We start from the raw sequence: 19,216 nt of genomic DNA on the forward strand, positions 1-19,216 counted from the left end.
AAACTATAGGAAGTTCCAAGAAGTCATGACTGTTGTGACTGTAGTTATAATGTGTATACACACATATTTACTAAGGGTTCATTGTAAATACAAAGACAAAATCTAAAATACAGTAATTCATAATATTAAATTTTCTTAGGATTTTAAATGCTGTACAAATAGGTTAATATGTACTGCGATATTTTAAGAGGCCAACGAGTAAAAATACTACACATTAATGTTAACGTATATAGAGGTGCAACTGTGGTAATAGTAAAAGAAGGCTTTACAAGCACTGCATAGGCCAACAAATACACAAAAACATCTAAAAACAGGTGCAATAAGGATAAAGCAGGAGTAAGATTATATAAACGTCAGTAACAAAATGATTCAGAAAGCTCGCGTACCATTCAAGATTATACAGTCGTAACAAGGACAGTTGCATTAGAGAACCCCCATTCTAAGTATTTTAAGTGTTGCAAGGACTCCTGTGTTAAGGGAGACCACTTTCGAGAGGTTCCTTGAAATACTTGGTACGGGGTTCGTTCTAAATGAAAGGAAGGTTGTTGCCAGATACTTCGGTATACTCAAAGGTGTGCAGTAGTATGTTACCTGTATTTCAGTTCTCCTGTCTAAATCTGAAAGATAGTTTGGTTTGAATACTCAGGCTTAAGGCAAATTCATATTAAAATATCACTTACTCACTGTGGAGCTGCATAAGGTGAATATATCCTCAATATATATTGAGCTCTTTCTGAATGATATATTTTTTGAGTCACATTACTCATAAAAATGAAAAACAAAAAAGAACTGCGCTTTGCTAAGGTCATTTTGAAGACATTTGAAAATATCCAAGGTGCCTTTTGTAAACTTTAAAAATATCCATTACATCTTTTATCAGCTAGAATTTGCAGAAGCCAGTAATGACATTCCATGGTCAGTGAAAAACAAGAAAAGGGTCAAAAAGGTCAGATTCTTAGCCAATTAAGCTAAATCAAACTGAGAAGTACTTGATCACGTTCTTGAAAACATATTCAGTGTTTTTTTTTTTAATTCAAGGAAGATAAATGAATGAAAGTACGATTATAAAGATCACGATTAATGTGAATTACGACAAAACCTTTCTGTGGAGTTGAAAAACGCCTAAAGGTACTAAAGGGAAACTTGATTCAATAAAAAATATAAACAGACAGAAAGGGGTCTTTTTACTTAAGTAATTAAAACCTTGCCTTACGATTTTATATCCGCATTAAATGTAATTCTGTAGACAGGAGAACCTTATACCAGTAACTTTTCAATGAAGAAACTTGACAAAACCACAAATCAAACTTTGACATGATCACAAGGTGTGGACATCAATCATCCTTATTCAAGGATTAGTGAATGGCGAGCCAGATTATGGAATTGCTATTTTATCCTACTGAGTTTTATCTGTTTATTTATTAGTTCTTTCCCAGCACTGAATACTAATATGCTTTAATTCCTACAGTTTTTGCACTGTGGCCTATCATTTCTCTCCAATCACGGGAGATCTATCAGTGATGCAGTGAATGTCAGCCGATTCAGAATTACCTTCGAATAACGTTCACAAGTCTAATGGGTTCTATCAATGCATAGAAACGTTAACATTTAAGTTACAAATTCAGCGTATTCGTTTGACTCCAAGCTCTAAATATTAACGTCAACTACAAAACTGAGACTTAAACATGCAACGCTGTTACAAGCATGGTGGCCTTGAAGAATTACCAAACCACTGTAGGAACCATCTTCCTACCATCTTTTTAGAACTGGCAAGGAAAATCACAGCTTTTGCAAGAGAAAAAACAAAGCCATACCCGATTTGCTGAGCTAAGAACCCACGACTTACATATATGGCAGCTATTCAAGTAAAATTTACGAAATATGGACCAAAGTTTCGTGGGGAAAATGTATGCTCAACTTGCTCATGGGGGAAATACCTTGCTCGCAATAAAATGAGCGTCCAACATAGCCAGGTTTTAGTTTTCTGTAAAAGAAAACTATTGTGCCGGGTTTGTCTGTCCGTCCGCCCTCTACTGAGGTTAGAGGGCGGCAAATTGGTATGTTGATCATCCACCCTCCAATCATCAAACATACCAGATTGCCGCCCTGTAGCCTCAGTATTTTTTTATTTTATTTAAGGTTAAAGTTAGCCATGATCGTGCATCTGGCAACGATATAGGACAAGCCACCACCGGACCGTGGTTAAAGTTTCACGGGCCGCGGCTCACACAGCATTATACCGAGACCACCGAAAGATAGATCTATTTTCGGTGGCCTTTATTATACGATGTACAGAAAACTCGATTGCGCCGAAGACACTTCGGCGCATTTTTTACTTGTTTTCTTCTCTTTCCGGAATCTTCATCATGCGTTACTGTTATCTTCTTATCTGAACTGGGAAGCCAGTTTGAAAGCTCTATCAATTCGGAGAAAGTTTTGCACGATATTGTCTTTACTCGTGTTGCAGAAAGATATTTTTCTCATTTGATGATGAAGCAACGCATTCCACAATACTTACATTGCTGCCAGGTATATTCTTTATTAACGCAATTTTATCCCAATTAGCGCTGTGACATGATAATATTCCATTTTAGTGCTGAAATACATTTTACCCCCTATTGTGCACCGTTTTGAAAAGCTCACAGCAATAATGATGAGGAAAAACAGTATCAATAGGCAACATCGACGGGGAAAAATCCAGTCATTAAGGAGATAATATCCTGCAGCAACATCTGTCAGAGCAAAATCCATTCGACAGACCGGAAACCTCTGACAGCAACATCTTACCCAGTGGAAAAAATCTGACAGCAACTTCAGAAGTTCAAGATAAGGTGCAATACATTACTGCCTTAATACTATTCGCCTTGCATTTTGACACATTTTTTTTTATCTAATTGTTAATTTATTAATTTATTTTTTCTTTTCTAATAAGTGGGATCTCTTCTTTCTGTATTTCCTTTACCTTATCTTACTTCTTTCTAATGAAAACCATATTCTTTGGAAGCCTGAATTTTAAGTCAGTGGCCCCTGTGGGTTTGTTCCATATGAATAGGTTTCATCTTCTGAATAATAATAATAATAATAATAATAATAATAATAATAATAATAATAATATTAATAATAATAATAATAATGAAGTCGATAGGGAGCAGAAGAGCTCACGGTAACTTCGGTATAAGAAAAATATTCTGTGTCAGCTTAATTTAAAGGGGACACATTATACTGGGTATACACTATAGTACGAGATTCAAGCAAAAAAACCCTGTGACACACTGCACATTCTTTTGAATAAGGATGACTGATGACCCGAGTGAGAGCAATAGGAAGCAGATATGATAGATAACAGCTATGAGGATTCATCACGGTTCCACTCGCACGTCCTCATTGCTCACCCTCTGGGACAATCGAGGATCGAAGTGGCGCTGCCGATGGTGTCAAATGAAGATGTGTAAATAATATGAATGCGGAAAATGAAGAGGTGAAAAGTGAAAAAAAAAAGCTTCCTGTGAACCGCTGGCAACAGATGTCATTTTCATAGGACTCAGCCTGTTCAAGCATTGACCCAAAGTCCGTCGTACATGCTATCCATTTTCCAATGGAATTCTAAACGGGAAGGTGACTCGCACCTTTGCCTCTACTTGGTTTTAAAACAAGAGCCCACTTCATTCAGATAACGAACGTTACTGAAAAAACAATATATCACTAAAAGTCTATGGCAATTTGATTTTTACCCGCTGAGATGATGCACCAAATTTTCACCGTGACCCTGGGCATAAATAAAGCAACATTTGAATTTCATCATACTTCTTCAAGCTCTTTATTTATACAGGGACATTCCATTCTACGGATGCCTACGTAGAGAGTTAGTGACCTTGATCTGTTTCGCGGAAACTGGTGCATAATAATAATAATAATAATAATAATAATAATAATAATAATAATAATAATAATAATAATAATAATTTTTAGAATTAGCGGTAACCATTTCTCGTTAAATTAACGAACAGAACAGAGTTTGTTACTGAAGCTTGACTGTTAGTGTATCAAAGACTATGCTTCAAGAATCGTTGTAACTACTGACAGTATACATTTACTCTAGTACGTTATAGCTTGGGCGCACTTGTCAATGTGCAGTACAGTGGCTCAAGGCTAAACAATCCACTATACGTTCACAAGATGCAAAATAATTTCTAACAAAACATTACATCATTAACAGTTCAAGTTATACCTTCTTCAAGGAAACTAAAATACGGAATTTTAATCACGAATTATTTCAACTTTTGCAAGTACTGAGCAATATCTTGTGATACGATCCACGTAACGTTCGTTCTTTAACATTCAAAATGAACGCTAATTTCAATCTATTTCCATCTATCATTAGATACTGTTCCGTTCACGTATTCGTATCAAAATTAAAATTTCTCTTGCTATGTACGATATAATACTGTATATGATATCCTCAATATCTAAAATGGACTTGGAAATACAAGAACACGTACCAGCAATCACGAATACATGATAACATGTCACTCTGATGCTTATTATACCGTGCAAAAAACCTGCAACCTACCATTATTTATATATCCGAGACTGCAGCTCCGGTTAAACTAGCCAAACTGCGCTAACAGTCCGAGAAATGCAGAAACATGCAGATCAATAACTTTGGGTCAATGCTTTGCAGAGTTGCAAGGACTGCAATGCATAGCCTTTGCACGAAGGAGGAAAAGGAGATTTCACTGAAGCATGCTTTGGTAATCGTCGCAGAATCATAAGTACCTGGCCATTCCTTTTATCAAGTGTTGTTTGCTTAGCAATGCCAGCGCCCGTGCAAAGAAATGACTGCGTGTTTAATATTCACACCACAAAGTATCACAAGGGACGACAGTGATAGCTGTGATAGCCAGAAGAATTTTAATGAGTGCTTTTTGGTTTATAATTCAAAATGGAATGTAACCAATGGTGCTGGTAATAAAAAAAATTGAATTTTTAACCGGTGCTTTAGCTTTATAATTCAGAGCATCTTGTATCCAGACGAATTTTAATAGGTGCATTGTAACTTTACAATTCACAACCAGTCGAAGAGGTGCAATTAAGATCAGTGAAAAGTGTCATAAATTTAATCTTGTTATGGCCAAAGCTTACGGTTTTTTTTTAAAATCTGTATTTATTATCTACACACCGTTTACTTCCTGTAGGGTTCATTGTTAAAAGCGAATTAAACAACAACGAGGTTTTAATCCTTTCTCTTTTGAGATAAGCCTGGTGATTCGTTGCCTCAAGTTAGAGAAAGATCATCAAACACAACAGGCATCGAAAAAGGCTGGTATATCAACACGGTCTCAGAAGTTATGGAAATTTGAAAGATGTACACTATTCTGTTGAGATATGTTAAAAGTGAACTCATCAGTATGAAATGAACTTCTAAACCAATTCTGCACACGGATGGAATTGCAAAAAAAAAAAAAAAAATGTAAACTTGAGAAACGAAACCACAATAATTACATATAACGTAAACGTAAAGATCACGATCAGCACACAACATGGAATTGGTATGGTTTGAATGTATTCTTATTTTATCTATCCACTATGAAATCAGACTCGAAATCAACCTCAAACATGAATGGAATTACCAACGATTGCGTTAAAACGAAAAAAAAAAAAATATACTGAGTTTGTAAAGAAAGATGATTATTAGTACATATTATGCATTAGGAGGAAATGATATGACTTTCACTATCCTGAGCTGTAGTCCGTATTCGCAAAGCATTGCAGATGCACAACTTCATATATATTTCAAATACTAAAAATGTTTGTCATCATAAAACACAAAGTTTGTCGTCGTAGAATAGTTTTCTTTAAGAGAACGTGTTAATATCCTGTAAAGAAAAATCGTCTGTCCTTTTGATTTTCTGTTTTTCTCTTCAAAAAAGCTACAAAATCAGCAGAGTTAAACTGTAGCAGTACATCTACTGGGCAAGCGATGGTCAATCACTCCTTATGCCAGCACAAAACTAGTTTGGATGAATTGTGTGAAATTTAGTATAATAAATTCATCTACTTGGCTGCTAATTCTCCATCAGGCAGTGCTGAGACTACCATAAAAGCTGGTTCAGACATTCATTTCCAATACGCTACAGATCTTACGGTAATCCTAATGTCAAAACAATTGTTCTACTTGGCAACCAACGCTATATCTGGTCCACTGACAAAGATAAAATATTCTGAAGCACATGAAAGGTCTGCGGACAATGATAAAACTAGTTTCACTTGAATACAAGCGCCATCTACTCGTTTACTGAAGCTGCATTTGATCTACTGACGTTCAAAAGGTAAACTCAGTCTAATTAGCAAAGATAGAATAAATCAAGTACTTAAAAAAAAATTAATTTCTTCCCTTACCTTCGCTCCCCTTGGTATCAGGTCGACCTTTTGCGTTGGTATTACCTACTCCTTCCTCGAGTTCCTTCATCAGGTCCCACTGCGTTAGGATCTTCGGGTCGTTCTTGTAGTCCTCTGGAGAGTGGCCGGACTGAAAAGGAAATATAGAATAAGAATAGTGACATTTATCAAAATACACCCGACTGCAGATACGTGAATAAAGATCGACTACATCATCGTACAAAATATGTCGCAGATATATACACAATAACATGTTGCGTTATCTCGTCGATGACTTCATAAAATTTATCATAATACCATACAACTACACAATGTATATTACTGTGCTGTGTTTATTTGATATATACACTACACACACACACACATATATTACGGTCACTATCACACTCATACTTTTATATGCTGAATTGTGGATGAAACTCCATAAAACTGGAAACTTCATATACCTATAAAAAGGAACCAACAGCATGCAAACTTCACTTCCGTAAAGGACAGATGGCTCAACAATCCCTCCCAACTTACCCACTGGTTTCTACAGACATCCTGCTACCTTACAACTCACCTCTTCCCCCGTCCTGACACCCTGCGTAAGTAATATGTACTCCCAAATACCACTACAAATCAACTCCTTCCATTCCTACACCATCCATATGAACATTCATTACACCATCTTCCTTGCTTCCTTTTACTCTCATAACCTTGACCTTACTCTTGCTTATGTCATTTCTCAACTTTCTTAATTTTCTCACGTTTTTACTCTTTCACTAGTTACTGCAGATTCTCTTCACAACCCCAAATCAGTTCTGCATCATCTGCAAGTATTAACCTTTCCCTATTCCATTCACAAATCATTCCATTATTGCACAGTTTCACATCATCATCATTTCCCAACTCTGACTTTATGCCATACTCCATCCCTGACAGTTATTATCATATTTGGAGACACCCTGTCTTCAACATAGTCTAATGTGTGCTTTGTTTTCATCATAAAAACTTTTGATAGCCTTCAACAAATTATCATCTATATATTGTATATCCTCAACATTGTCTCTTGTAATCCTATCAAAAACTGTTTCTAGGTTCATCTGTGCCACATACTGTGAAATTTCCCACATAAATATTTCTCAAGAAACACATGATCTACATACCCCCTTCCTCATCTAAATCCACACTGTTCTTCCTTTATCAGTCCTTTCTCATCTCTCCTACTTTCTCTGCCATAATCCTACATACAACTTCACTGATAAAACAAAGTACCCGAGTTAAGGCGGTCTCGACATAAGTCGATCCGATTTTACAGCACTTCTCGAAAATATTCATAAAAAATTCGCCTTTAACTTACGGCGAAAATCCAAAGTTAAGGTGACGTTAGGTTGGGTACAAGTTTCTGAGCTCCCTCGTACAAACCAACCACAGGATTAAAGGTAAGGCTTTCATCACTTTTTAATTTTTTTTTCAAAGTTAAGATTCGACTTGAGTCACGCCTCAGGAACGGATCTCTGCCTCAACTCTGGGACTGCCTTATGTTTTGCTCGTATATGATTCTTGAAATCCCATTTATCTTTATAAATTGAGTCGCTTGTTCTGCTCACCCACCCCTCCAGGACTTTTTGCTCATCCATACACATTCTACGAACCAAGATCAGTCACTTATCACTTGTCACACCAGAATCACAGCATCTCACTTGTATCCCCGTTATCTATTGGTTATCGATCTTCAACTTAATTCCCCATCTATCTCTATCCCCACTTGCACCAATTAACTCTGCCTCTCTTGTGACTTCCATATTGAAGAGACCTTCAAAGTACAATTACTTCATACGGCATATTTCTCTGTTTGCAGACTTAACGAGATCTGTTTCTTCATTAATCTCTTTCTTTGTATTTACTTCCCTGTACAAATTTTTATTAGATTTAGCATTCTTGATCACATCCTCCCCTTCATTTATCTATATATCTATCTACTATCTATCTATCTACATATATATGTATAGTAATGCATATATATATATATGTATATATATATATATATATATATATATATATATATATATATATATATATATATATAATTCCACAGCTCTCCTTTTCTGATATTTAACTCCACTTCTTTTAGATCATTTTGTTCATCAATTACTCCATCTAAAGAATATTTCACTATCTGAGAACACATCCTTCTCACATGGTCTTTGGCCTTAGGATTGCCCCCTGCCTTCTCCAGGATCTTGTAGATGTGTCCTCCGTCCCTGAGCACGGCGGCGTAATGCAAGGGCGTCCTGCCAGCGCGGTCTTCTTGCTTGATGAGTTCGGGGAAGGTTGAAATCATGTATCGAACAAGGTCTGCAATAAAGAATTAAGATTATGATTGTTTTGTCATTTCAACGAGATCGAGATGTACTCAATGACACAAGTTGGTTTGGTCAGTCTTAGGAAAAAATGCAATTATCAAAATGCCATGGAGGCATGTTACACCTTTGTCTGAGATAGATAGATAGATAGATAGATAGAATATAGAATTTAGGTCACTCAGCGCTGACGAAAATGAGTAAGGAAGGTCTGAAAATTAACAGGAGAAAACCTCAGATTGCACTATGAACCGTTGTTGGGAGAGGGTGGAAAAGTAGATGGACTAAGATAATATGAACTGAGGTACAGTAAAAGGAATGAAAGGGGTTGCAGCTAGGGGCCAAAGGGACGCTGCAAAGAACTTAAGTAAAGCCTACAGTGCACACCTTAAGGTGCACTGACGGAGGCGGGTCATACAAATAACGAAATACGGAGGAAGGTCACAGTACCAGTGTGTCCGTGAAGAACGGCTTTGTGAAGGATATTCGCTTGGTTCCTGTCTCTCGTCTGGGCTTTCTGCTTCTTGTCCAACAGCTGCATCACCTTCCTGGACTCTCCTTCCTCCACTGCCGAGTGGAGTTCTTCAATGGCATCCTGCACAAGTCACGTGAACAAATCTGTTAGACATATTTCCTAAACGCTTCTGCACCACAGAATCTACGACTACAGACTAATGGCTATTCATGAATAAATCTTCAGATACTTTCATTCAATCAAATCAAGTCTGAGCAATCCTGATGACGAATGGTCTTATCATATCACGATGCGAGGCATCAAACAAGTTGCGCCCAGTGATTTCAATGCAAAGGCAGGTGATAAAGAGAACAGAAAGGGCTGCTGGCAGGTATGAAGTTCCTGGAGTATATGAAGATGAAGTCATTTGGGTGTATGTTTAGAAAGGGCTTGTTTGCTGGAGATACGTAGCTCAAATGGGGGGTGGGACGATTCAAAATTATCTTCAAGTGCGTTTCACTGTTATGTCCTTCATAAGTGTAATACCAAGAGCTCGGTATTCAGTACCTCTAGCAACTGCAAATGCTATTATGTATTCTCTACCCGAAGCAAACTATAACCAGATTACCGAATGTGTAGCAAGGGCGGCACTCAAAATAAACAGGGATTCAAAGTCGAACTGTAAAACCTGTCAGGTAACTATTCAAAATAAATGCACAATAGATTCTAAAGAGCAACCGAGTTTAATTACGGTAAAGTAATTAAAGACTGTACCTGTCTATTAATCTATCATTATTACTTTTATTGTCTGATTCTAGATTTAATGTTTACGGAAACACACAACTTCAAGTGAAATCAGTCATTGTTCTGCCTAAAAAGGCTGAAAATGTACTAGTTTTATACGTGTTACTTAAATCAGTGGGTCATAAACACTTTCATAAAATCCTGGAACGGAACAATAACCACTGAATTATTTAAAATTTTCTTGCAAAACAGTGAGGTGGGACATTTGAAACACACAAGAGCAGGCAATTCTGCGTGCAAGCACATCCAAACGGTAGACTATAAAGGTCCAGTCAAACAAACGGTTTACGTAAGCACATGTACGACATAATCAACAAACAATCGTACATTGTGGAACTTCACAAGAATCCTGAAACAACCAAGACATCTTTTCAAAACACACACAACCTTGTGAGGTCTTGTGCTCACAGGTGGTAACTTGTTACTACAGAGTTTAAAGCTCCGTCACTGACGACTGTTTTCTCTCTATCTCAGATGTTTGTGGTTGAATTACATGACGAGTTGGGACTCCAAAATCACTCCAATTCTCATATATATGAGAAAAGAATGACAACAGATCATGAATAAAGTCAAGTCACAGCAGATTTCGAAGTCTTTACATCTGAGACAAGAATTATAAAATATAAATAAGATCCAGTTAATGCGGACTGATAATTCTGTCAACATTTGAAGTAAAGCTCTCCAAACAAGATCCAATTATCAAATATAAGGACAACATACCAGTAAAATTCAGTCATAATGGACTGCTCGATTTTAGTTTTATGAAAAAAACTCTCAAATGACCGAAGCAAATGATTGAAACAAAACATTCTTAAACTAGGCCTGAGTGGATCCCTAACTGTCTATAACATTAGGTAAACTAGATAAGCAAATGCGAAAATATTATTGATTAAGTTTCCTTAGTGTTAGTATGGTCCAATTTTTCGTCAAGACTGTATCTTAAAACTAAAATATTTATGCTCACATATCAAATGATTGGCATTTGATATTGTTCAGCCGCATTCTGTTACTTTCTGACTACTGTATATTGTAATACATACATAAATACATAACACTACATGATGAACGAAGCTCGGATATATGAATGAAAGAAATGGCTGAGTTCCATCTTACAAATTATGATGCCAATCTGTAAAATTTGAGATGTAGAAGTGTTACCGTTGGCAATCTTAACACTACAAAACATAAAGCTACCAAGACCTGAAATGTAGCTTTTAAAAACAAGAGACAGATTAACTTTCATCATTCCTGAAAATATCTTGTTGTTAACTAGTTTCCTTTCATAAGTTACCAAAAAATTCATGCAATGCACAACATTCAGTAGGACATTTGTGAACATGCTACTAAGGTCCTTTTCTTCCAACATCCTTTCGTTCATCATCAGAAGGTCGTCTGCAGTGAAAGACTCTTCCAACATGAACAACATTTACAACATGTAGAACATGCAAAACATCAGTGCAAGTCTTGTAAGTCAACAACACGGTCAAAACAAAATCTCCTGAAGTCCCCAGAGTGCTTTGAAGTCAACAGTTTTTCACAGGGAACTCAGGTACACGGCACAAAGTTTCCAGCCACCCTCTGGATGCTCCCCAATCTCACCAGGCTCTCTGGAATCTTTTTCAGGTAGTCATTCTTCTGGTCTGGAGTCTGCTAACAGTTTTTTCCCCATCGCCCCTGATGACAATGTCGTTCAGTGGCTTGAAATCGTCGTTCTTTTCTGCAGCTGCTATAGCTGCGATGACCTCTATATTGTTTTTGGCACCTCCAACCACAGCATGCGGGCTGGAACCTCTTCTTGAAGGTGCTTTGGAGTTACTTCTAGACGGATCTTTTGATTTGTCCTTTTTAGACGGGTCTGCAGCTCTCTCTTTTGACGGCTGCCTAGAATTCTGTTTAGATGGCTGCTTGGAATTCTGTGTAGATGGCTGTTTGGAATTCTGTTTAGATGGCTGCTTGGAATTCTGTTTAGATGCCTGTTTCGAATTCTGTTTAGACGGTTCCTTAGATGGGTCCCTTGATTTTGACGGTTCTCGGGATGGTGCCTTAGATGGTCCCTTCGATGTCTCTTTGGATGGTCCTTTAGTTGGGTCTTTGGATGGTCCTTTAGCTGGGTCTTTGGATGGTCCTTTTGATGGGTCTCTGGATGGTCCTTTGGATGGTCCCTTTGACGGTTCTCTGGAAGGTCCATTGGACTTCCCATTTTTACCCTGCCGAGTCTTAGTCCGGCCGCGCTCATGACTGTCTACAGTTAATAAGTTTGATCTTGAAGAAGACTGGCGGTAGTCTTCTGGAGTGTTGCCACTCTGTAGGCAGAGTCAAAACGTTACATTCCATCTTCTTAGTAAAAGTCTAACAGATTTCACTGATAATTAGGATTTACGAAACAAAACTCAACATGTGGGATTTCTCACGGAGCTTACAATTGTATAATGTAATTATTTGCCTATGAATTTATCTATCTTATGACAAGCGCAGTACTCTGTATACAAGTGAACTTTAGTTAGTGAATAGAACTTTTTCAAGCTCTATGATTTGTTAATATAGAGATCCTCCAGTTAATATCATAATACATTACTCAAAGTATTAAAAACTGGAGTGACTAATAATTCATTAAACTTTAATCATATGCTGAACCATTACCATACGTATTATGCCTATCGATAACGAGTTTTCAAATCTTTACTATTTCTGATTATAAAAACTCAACCTTATTATGAATCCCAATGTTGTGCGTTTTGAATCGTCTGTCAAGTTTAGATATACTTTAAAGCAAACCGCAAGAGATTTGTGGTTGATGTGAAGCCGCGGAAAATAACTGAGAAGATGCAATAATTAGTGATATACAAGTAATTATACAAATAAAGAAAAATGTGTTCGTCTATATGAGATAGATTTCAAAGTACAGTAGTATACACAAGTTACAGCTGTAAGATTTATAAAAGAAATACTGTATGGCGATGTTTAATTATATTAATCTATCTGGACCTAAAATTTAAAGTCTGTCTAGTTCTGGTGCAATCACCACATTCCTACCAGTCTTTCACAATTTAGGTTTTTCTAACAATCAGTAAAGGTCGTTGTCAGTCGTTCAAGACATGAGTCCACCACTTACGTAAGTACTGTAAAGACATCCATGAATACTATATTGTGTTCATCCTTCGGTAGTAATGAGTCAAGTTAAAAAAAAATCACTGACCAATAAGGTCAGCTTGACAACAAAGATGCTGAAAATGACACGTTATTGTAAAACCCTAATGAAGCTGACTTCACCAAAGGCTCTTTGTGTATGTATACTAAACACCAATTCACTGGGAACCCTCATTCCATATTGGCAAAGCAAATCTTACAAGTCAGTGTCCCGAAATACAACTCACTATAGTGCAATGTAAAATTTAACGCCAACAACGAATCACGAGGGGTCGTGCTTACCTGTGTCAACATATCAAGAGAATGGAAGGTCTAATCTGCATGAATGTAGGTGAACACATTCATTAGTGGGTATTCTAAAGATTAGTAAGATTTTGGTACGAATTATCTCCAAGGGGGCCATCTTGGCCTGAACTAAAACCACACTCGGTGGTAACGTAGATATTCATGGTAGCCTATCATGCGGCAGGTTGACTGCACTCATTGTCACGAGTTCAATTCTTCAATGCTGAAGGCAGTGAATCAGTTCAGATTGTAGATGTATCATTACAAAGTAGTTTGATCAAATCACTGAGACAATTCTAAATGCTCAGAGGCTTAGCCTGAAGAACGTTTTTCGGAATGACTGATAAAAGTTGAATCAAGACAGAGCAGTTGGACAGCTTGGGGAAAAGATCAAAGTCTAGAAAAATAACGCTTAGTACTGTCTGCAGTGTAACTTATACCCCCCGCGTAGGTTAGGTGTTTGCAATTCTGAGTGAGTATTATAAAATACAGTATATACTTATATCATTGTACATGTAGTGCTACGTCCAAGAATAAAAGAGCATACACAAATGCATATATATACAACTATCCACAAGCATTCACATATGCTTAATCATGTCTTTTCAAAGAATGAACATGGGGTTAAATACATCTTTCATATGCATACACACATATATAAATGCTTTACATCTTTTCAAAATGCATTTTTGAAAGTGCAAATTATAATAGAGGTTTACGTGGAGGTGATCACGGTATCTTTTTCGCGTGTTTACACTTTGACTTGTGAATGTGAGAAGTAGTCATTGGGTTATGGTCGTGTCAACATGCCCCTGAGCAAGACACATTACCCAACCCTGAAAGTGAATGTACGATTGGAAAATTATATCAAGTATACCCTAGGCATCTCCATATAACGCATTCTTGTGTTCTGCGACCTCTTACTTTATCACTTACAGCTAAAAATTTCGTTTAAAATGTAGCTGGGACATATGTGTGATCTAAATGAAATAACAGGGTTTCATCCCAATAAAGATATTGGTAAGTAGCTGCTTGATCTAAATTGAATCACTACGAAACTACAAGCAAATGCCGTATTTAAAAAACCTACCTTCTCTCCATGAAAGGCGAGTTTAGTCTTAAGAGTTTTTCTACTCAATATTTCGAGTTAATGAAGAAAAGCAAATAATGCATGTCTCATATGACACTCAAGAAATGCTAACTTGTCACCAAAGAGACGCATGGATGTAAAACGATAACCTAGAGTTCAGAGGTGTTATAAGATAACAACATCAATAATACTTGTATACGAACAAACAGAATGGGGAAAAAAATTTTAAATACAACTATAAAAATATTCTAAAGAATATACAAAATAATAAACAGCTCTTCGAAATGAAGAGGAACCTTTCACCCAAAACAAGAAAACTACTTTACCAGATCGACGTCGTCAGGATTGGCGCCTTCCTTCTCCAGAAGGGTAAAGACTTCGTCAGCACCAGCCCCGTGAGCCATGCCGGCATAATGTAGCGGTGTTCTTCCTTCCTGCATAGGGAAGAAAGTGGCAAATATAATTCAAAAGGGCACTTGGCACAAACGACGTCTTGAGAAACAATACTAAAAAGTGGGTCTTTCAGTTTGTGCACCCTACAATTTGCACTGAGCTTGAATCTACGTCTTCCATTGATTGCAACAGTAGAATTACTTTTACTTTTCGATAATAATACGGTAAAATTCTCGAAAATTGAATTAGAGAGAAGGTAGTAAAAATGAAATCTAAATAACCTTGTCATGCAGACAACTGGCGTTGACGTTTCCTTCAGCATTATACAATTAAGGGCATTTAATGAAACCTGATAATGTAGTCATAAATATCATCGACTTATGTCACACTAAACATTTTGGATAAAGAATACAGCGAGATAATTGATTAAAAATTAGATACTAGTAAGAGGCGATCCTTGACTTTTTTAAGATGAGCTTTGCCTATAAAACCCTCGTTTAACTACACTGAAACATGAAAGATCCAAAGATGGATGACGTAGCATGGTGGTAAACTGAGCAATCTCAACAATCTTCATTTAAAAATGATCTATTACACTATGCATAAACCAGTGTATTCTTGCGTCACGTTTCTTCACGGAGACTAATTTAAACAAATTCCGTCCAAGAACTGTTGTGATTTTATAGTCCTTAACAGATATAGCTGAAGTTTTATCTCAAGGTCCTCAGACCCCACATTACTACGACATAAATTTTCTGATAACAGATACTACATCTTGCTATGAACTGACAATACAATGTATTAACGAAAATACACCCTTTCACTAATATCCACCTCTAGATTCATACGCATGGCTAGAGTTGACTTTTTTTTTAAATCTTAGGGAACTTGTTAGGGTAGAATGAAGTCCTATGCGATTGTGCCAAATTTTTACCACCTATCTCTAACCTATCGTTTAACCCTGTTTAAATTAATCCATGACAAGTATCATTATTTGTCATTGCTTTCTGCATTTCATTATTTACTTTTCTTGACTTAACTGTAATTTTTTTATTTGACATAAAGGTATTTTTATGAGGACCTTGCTGATAGGCTTCTAGCTTAATCCATATCATCCAAATCATTCTCAGTCCCCTTAAAAACACCCTCATTATCCTCGAGATTTCACTGTATTTTTATTATTTGACATAAGGTGTTTTTATGAGGACCTTGTTCATAGGCGTTCAACTTAATCCAAATCATCAAAATCATTCTCTGTCCCCCTAAAAACACTCGCATTGTCCTCGAGATTTCATTATTTTTGTTTTATTTGGCATAAGGTATTTTTATGAGGACCTTGTTCACAGGCTTTTAGCTTAATCCAAATCATCAAAATCCTTCTCCGTCCCCCTAAAAACACTCACAGTGTCCTCGAGATTTCATTATTTTTGTTTTATTTGGCATAAGGTATTTTTATGAGGACCTTGTTCACAGGCTTTTAGCTTAATCCAAATCATCAAAATCCTTCTCTGTCCCCTTAAAAACACTCACATTATCCTCGAGAGTCACGGCTTCAGGATACAACGACAAGACGTATTTGGTCACTTTAGGATCTCCGGACTTCGCAGCGTAGTGGAGGGCCACAGCGCCATCCTTGTCTCTGGCCATAGCTAGCTTCGGGTTCTCCTTCACCAGGCGTCTCACGTTGGTCACGTTCCCAGTTGCGGCGGCTTCGTGGAGGGCGGCGATCTTCTCCTGGAAAACGGTAGAAAGAGATTTCCAGGCTTCAGTTGACAAGAATGATTTGGCGTATGATTCAAATGGTCGGACAAGTGCTAGGTATAGCCTTCCATTGCAAAGAACGAATTCAGAATGCGAGTGGTTTGTGATATTGTTGGTTCTGACTTTCCACAGCAAAGAACGAATTCAGACAGTGAATAATTTGCGACATTGCAAGTTCTGATCTTCCACTGCAAAGAATGAATTTAAAAACAAAAAGTCTGTGATGCTGCTAGTTCTGACCTTTTGCAAAGAACGAATTTAGACACATTACATGGTATGGCAATTGCTAGTTTTTACTTTCCACTGCAAAGAACGAATTTAGACACGTTACATGGTATGGCAATTGCTAGTTCTGACCTTCCACATCAAAGAACGAATTTAGACAAATTACATGGTATGGCAATTGCTAGTTCTGACCTTCCACAGCAAAGAACGAATTTAGACAGATTACGTGGTATGGCAACTGCTAGTTCTGGCCTTCCACAGCAAAGAACGAATTTAGACAGATTACATGGTATGGCAACTGCTAGTTCTGACCTTCCACAGAAAAGAACGAATTTAGACAGATTACATGGTGTGGCAATTGCTAGCTCTGACCTTCCACAGAAAAGAACGAATTTAGACAGATTACATGGTGTGGCAATTGCTAGTTCTGACCTTCCACAGCAAAGAACGAATTTAGACAGATTACTTGGTGTGGCAATTGCTAGTTCTGACCTTCCACAGCAAAGAACGAATTTAGACAGATTACATAGTGTGGCAATTGCTAGTTCTGGCTTTCTACTGCAAGAAAACGACTTTAATTAACCATTGCAAAAAGAAAAATCAGACGAGCAAGTAGTTTGTGGTGACTGCTAGTTTTTCCTGCCATTGCAAAGAACAAATCTAGAGAGATGAAACAGTCAGTGGAAAATTGATTTTTATAACCTTCCACTGCACGAAAACGATTTCACCTACTGCAAAAATAAAAACCTACGAATAAATAGTTTGTGGCTATTGCTAGTTCTGATCTGCAATGGCAAAAAATAAATTTATACAATAATTGATAATTGTTACTTCTGACCTTCCTTTACAATGAAAGGATTTAGACAGATTAAACAATTTTCTAATCGCTAGCGCTGCCCTTCCAATGAAAAAAAAAAAAAAAAAAAAAATACACAGTAAATAGTTTGGGGTAACTGTTAGTTCTGATCTGCCACTACAAAGAACGGATCTTTCCTAGATAGTGACCCCTAAGGGTTTTAAGGGGTCGTTATCTAGGACTAATATTTCTTGGGGGTCATTATCTTTATGATATTTACAGTCTTTTGTTTATGTTTTTACGGTCATCCCAACGGGCTTGTACTAAACACGCCGCAAAGGCGGATACATACCGGGTTAAAACCCTTGGGGGTCACTACCTGGGAAAGATCCCAAAGAACGCATCTAGACAGAATTAATAGTTCTGGTTATTGCTATTTCTGACCTTCCATATGTATAACAAACTTGACCTGATTAAACAGTTTGTGGCTACCTTCTAGTTCTGACCTCTGAACTTCTGAACTCGAACTGACCTGTCATCAACAGAACAGGCAATTCATTTCAAAAGATTTCTTGACATGTATTACATATACATCAAATGGGCGTATAAGCTTGCTGGTACACCCTCGAAAATATTTTATCTATACGTCATTCACCTTCCAAAATTACTTGTTCCAAGAGAATTTGGGAAATTTCTTCATAATTCTTGGAACCACTTTATTGTTAAGCAAAAAACACAACTGCTCTGGAACCGTATCAACACTTCTATCCTTAGATTCTGAAAGTTCAGTACAATGTAATACATAATGACATAACGTATGAGAGTTTGGCTCAACTGGTAGTTCTGACCAATCACTGAAGAACCACACTGACCGAATTGCATAGTTTAGATCAATGCTAGTTCTGACTTTTCACTGTAATTCTACGAGCAACTTGGCATGTGAGTCCCATTTTCTTAAACTTCGCATGTGAATCCTATTTTTTTAAACTTCGCATGTAAATCCCATTTTTTTAAACTTCGCATGTGAATCCCATTTTCTTTAACTTCGCATGTGAATCCTATTTTTTTTAAACTTCGAATGTAAATCCCATTTTTTTAAGCTTCGCATGTGAATCCCATTTTCTTAAACTTCGCATGTGGATCCCATTTTTTTAAACTTCGCATGTAAATCCCAATTTTTTAAACTTAGCATGTAAATCCCATTTTTTTTAACTTCGCATGTGAATCCAATTTTTTAAACTTCGCATGTGAAGCCCACTTTTTCAAACTTAGCATGGAAATCCCATTTTTTTAAAACTTCGCATGTGAATCCCACTTTTTTTTTAATCAGAAAATATAGAAATGTATTTGTGCTTATCGTATCTCATAATACTGTTTCGTAAAGTATCTGTAAATATAGATTTTTTATACATTTTATGTGATACAAAAATATAACCATGGATAAGGCGTAATCGGTATCTGATAGTTCGACCACTTGATATATATTATCAGTACAAATCGAAATTATGATTTTATTC

General features: G+C 36.8%; 1 protein-coding gene across 4 annotated transcripts in view; it reads right to left on the reverse strand.

Annotated features, from left to right (window-relative positions):
- The window catches only part of LOC136836372 (uncharacterized), a 204,194-nt gene that overhangs the window by 56,150 nt on the left and 128,828 nt on the right, over window positions 1-19,216 (reverse strand). For all 4 annotated transcript variants that reach the window (XM_067100564.1, XM_067100563.1, XM_067100565.1 and 1 more), the window contains 5 exons: window positions 16,448-16,651; window positions 14,851-14,958; window positions 9,195-9,339; window positions 8,582-8,739; window positions 6,400-6,529 (listed from right to left, as the gene is read on the reverse strand). In XM_067100564.1, the coding sequence (XP_066956665.1) occupies window positions 6,400-6,529; window positions 8,582-8,739; window positions 9,195-9,339; window positions 14,851-14,958; window positions 16,448-16,651 (745 nt within the window). The remainder of the gene's footprint in view (window positions 1-6,399; window positions 6,530-8,581; window positions 8,740-9,194; window positions 9,340-14,850; window positions 14,959-16,447; window positions 16,652-19,216) is intronic.

The sequence above is a fragment of the Macrobrachium rosenbergii genome, chromosome 56 (assembly GCF_040412425.1).
Source record: "Macrobrachium rosenbergii isolate ZJJX-2024 chromosome 56, ASM4041242v1, whole genome shotgun sequence".
NCBI lineage: Eukaryota > Metazoa > Arthropoda > Malacostraca > Decapoda > Palaemonidae > Macrobrachium > Macrobrachium rosenbergii.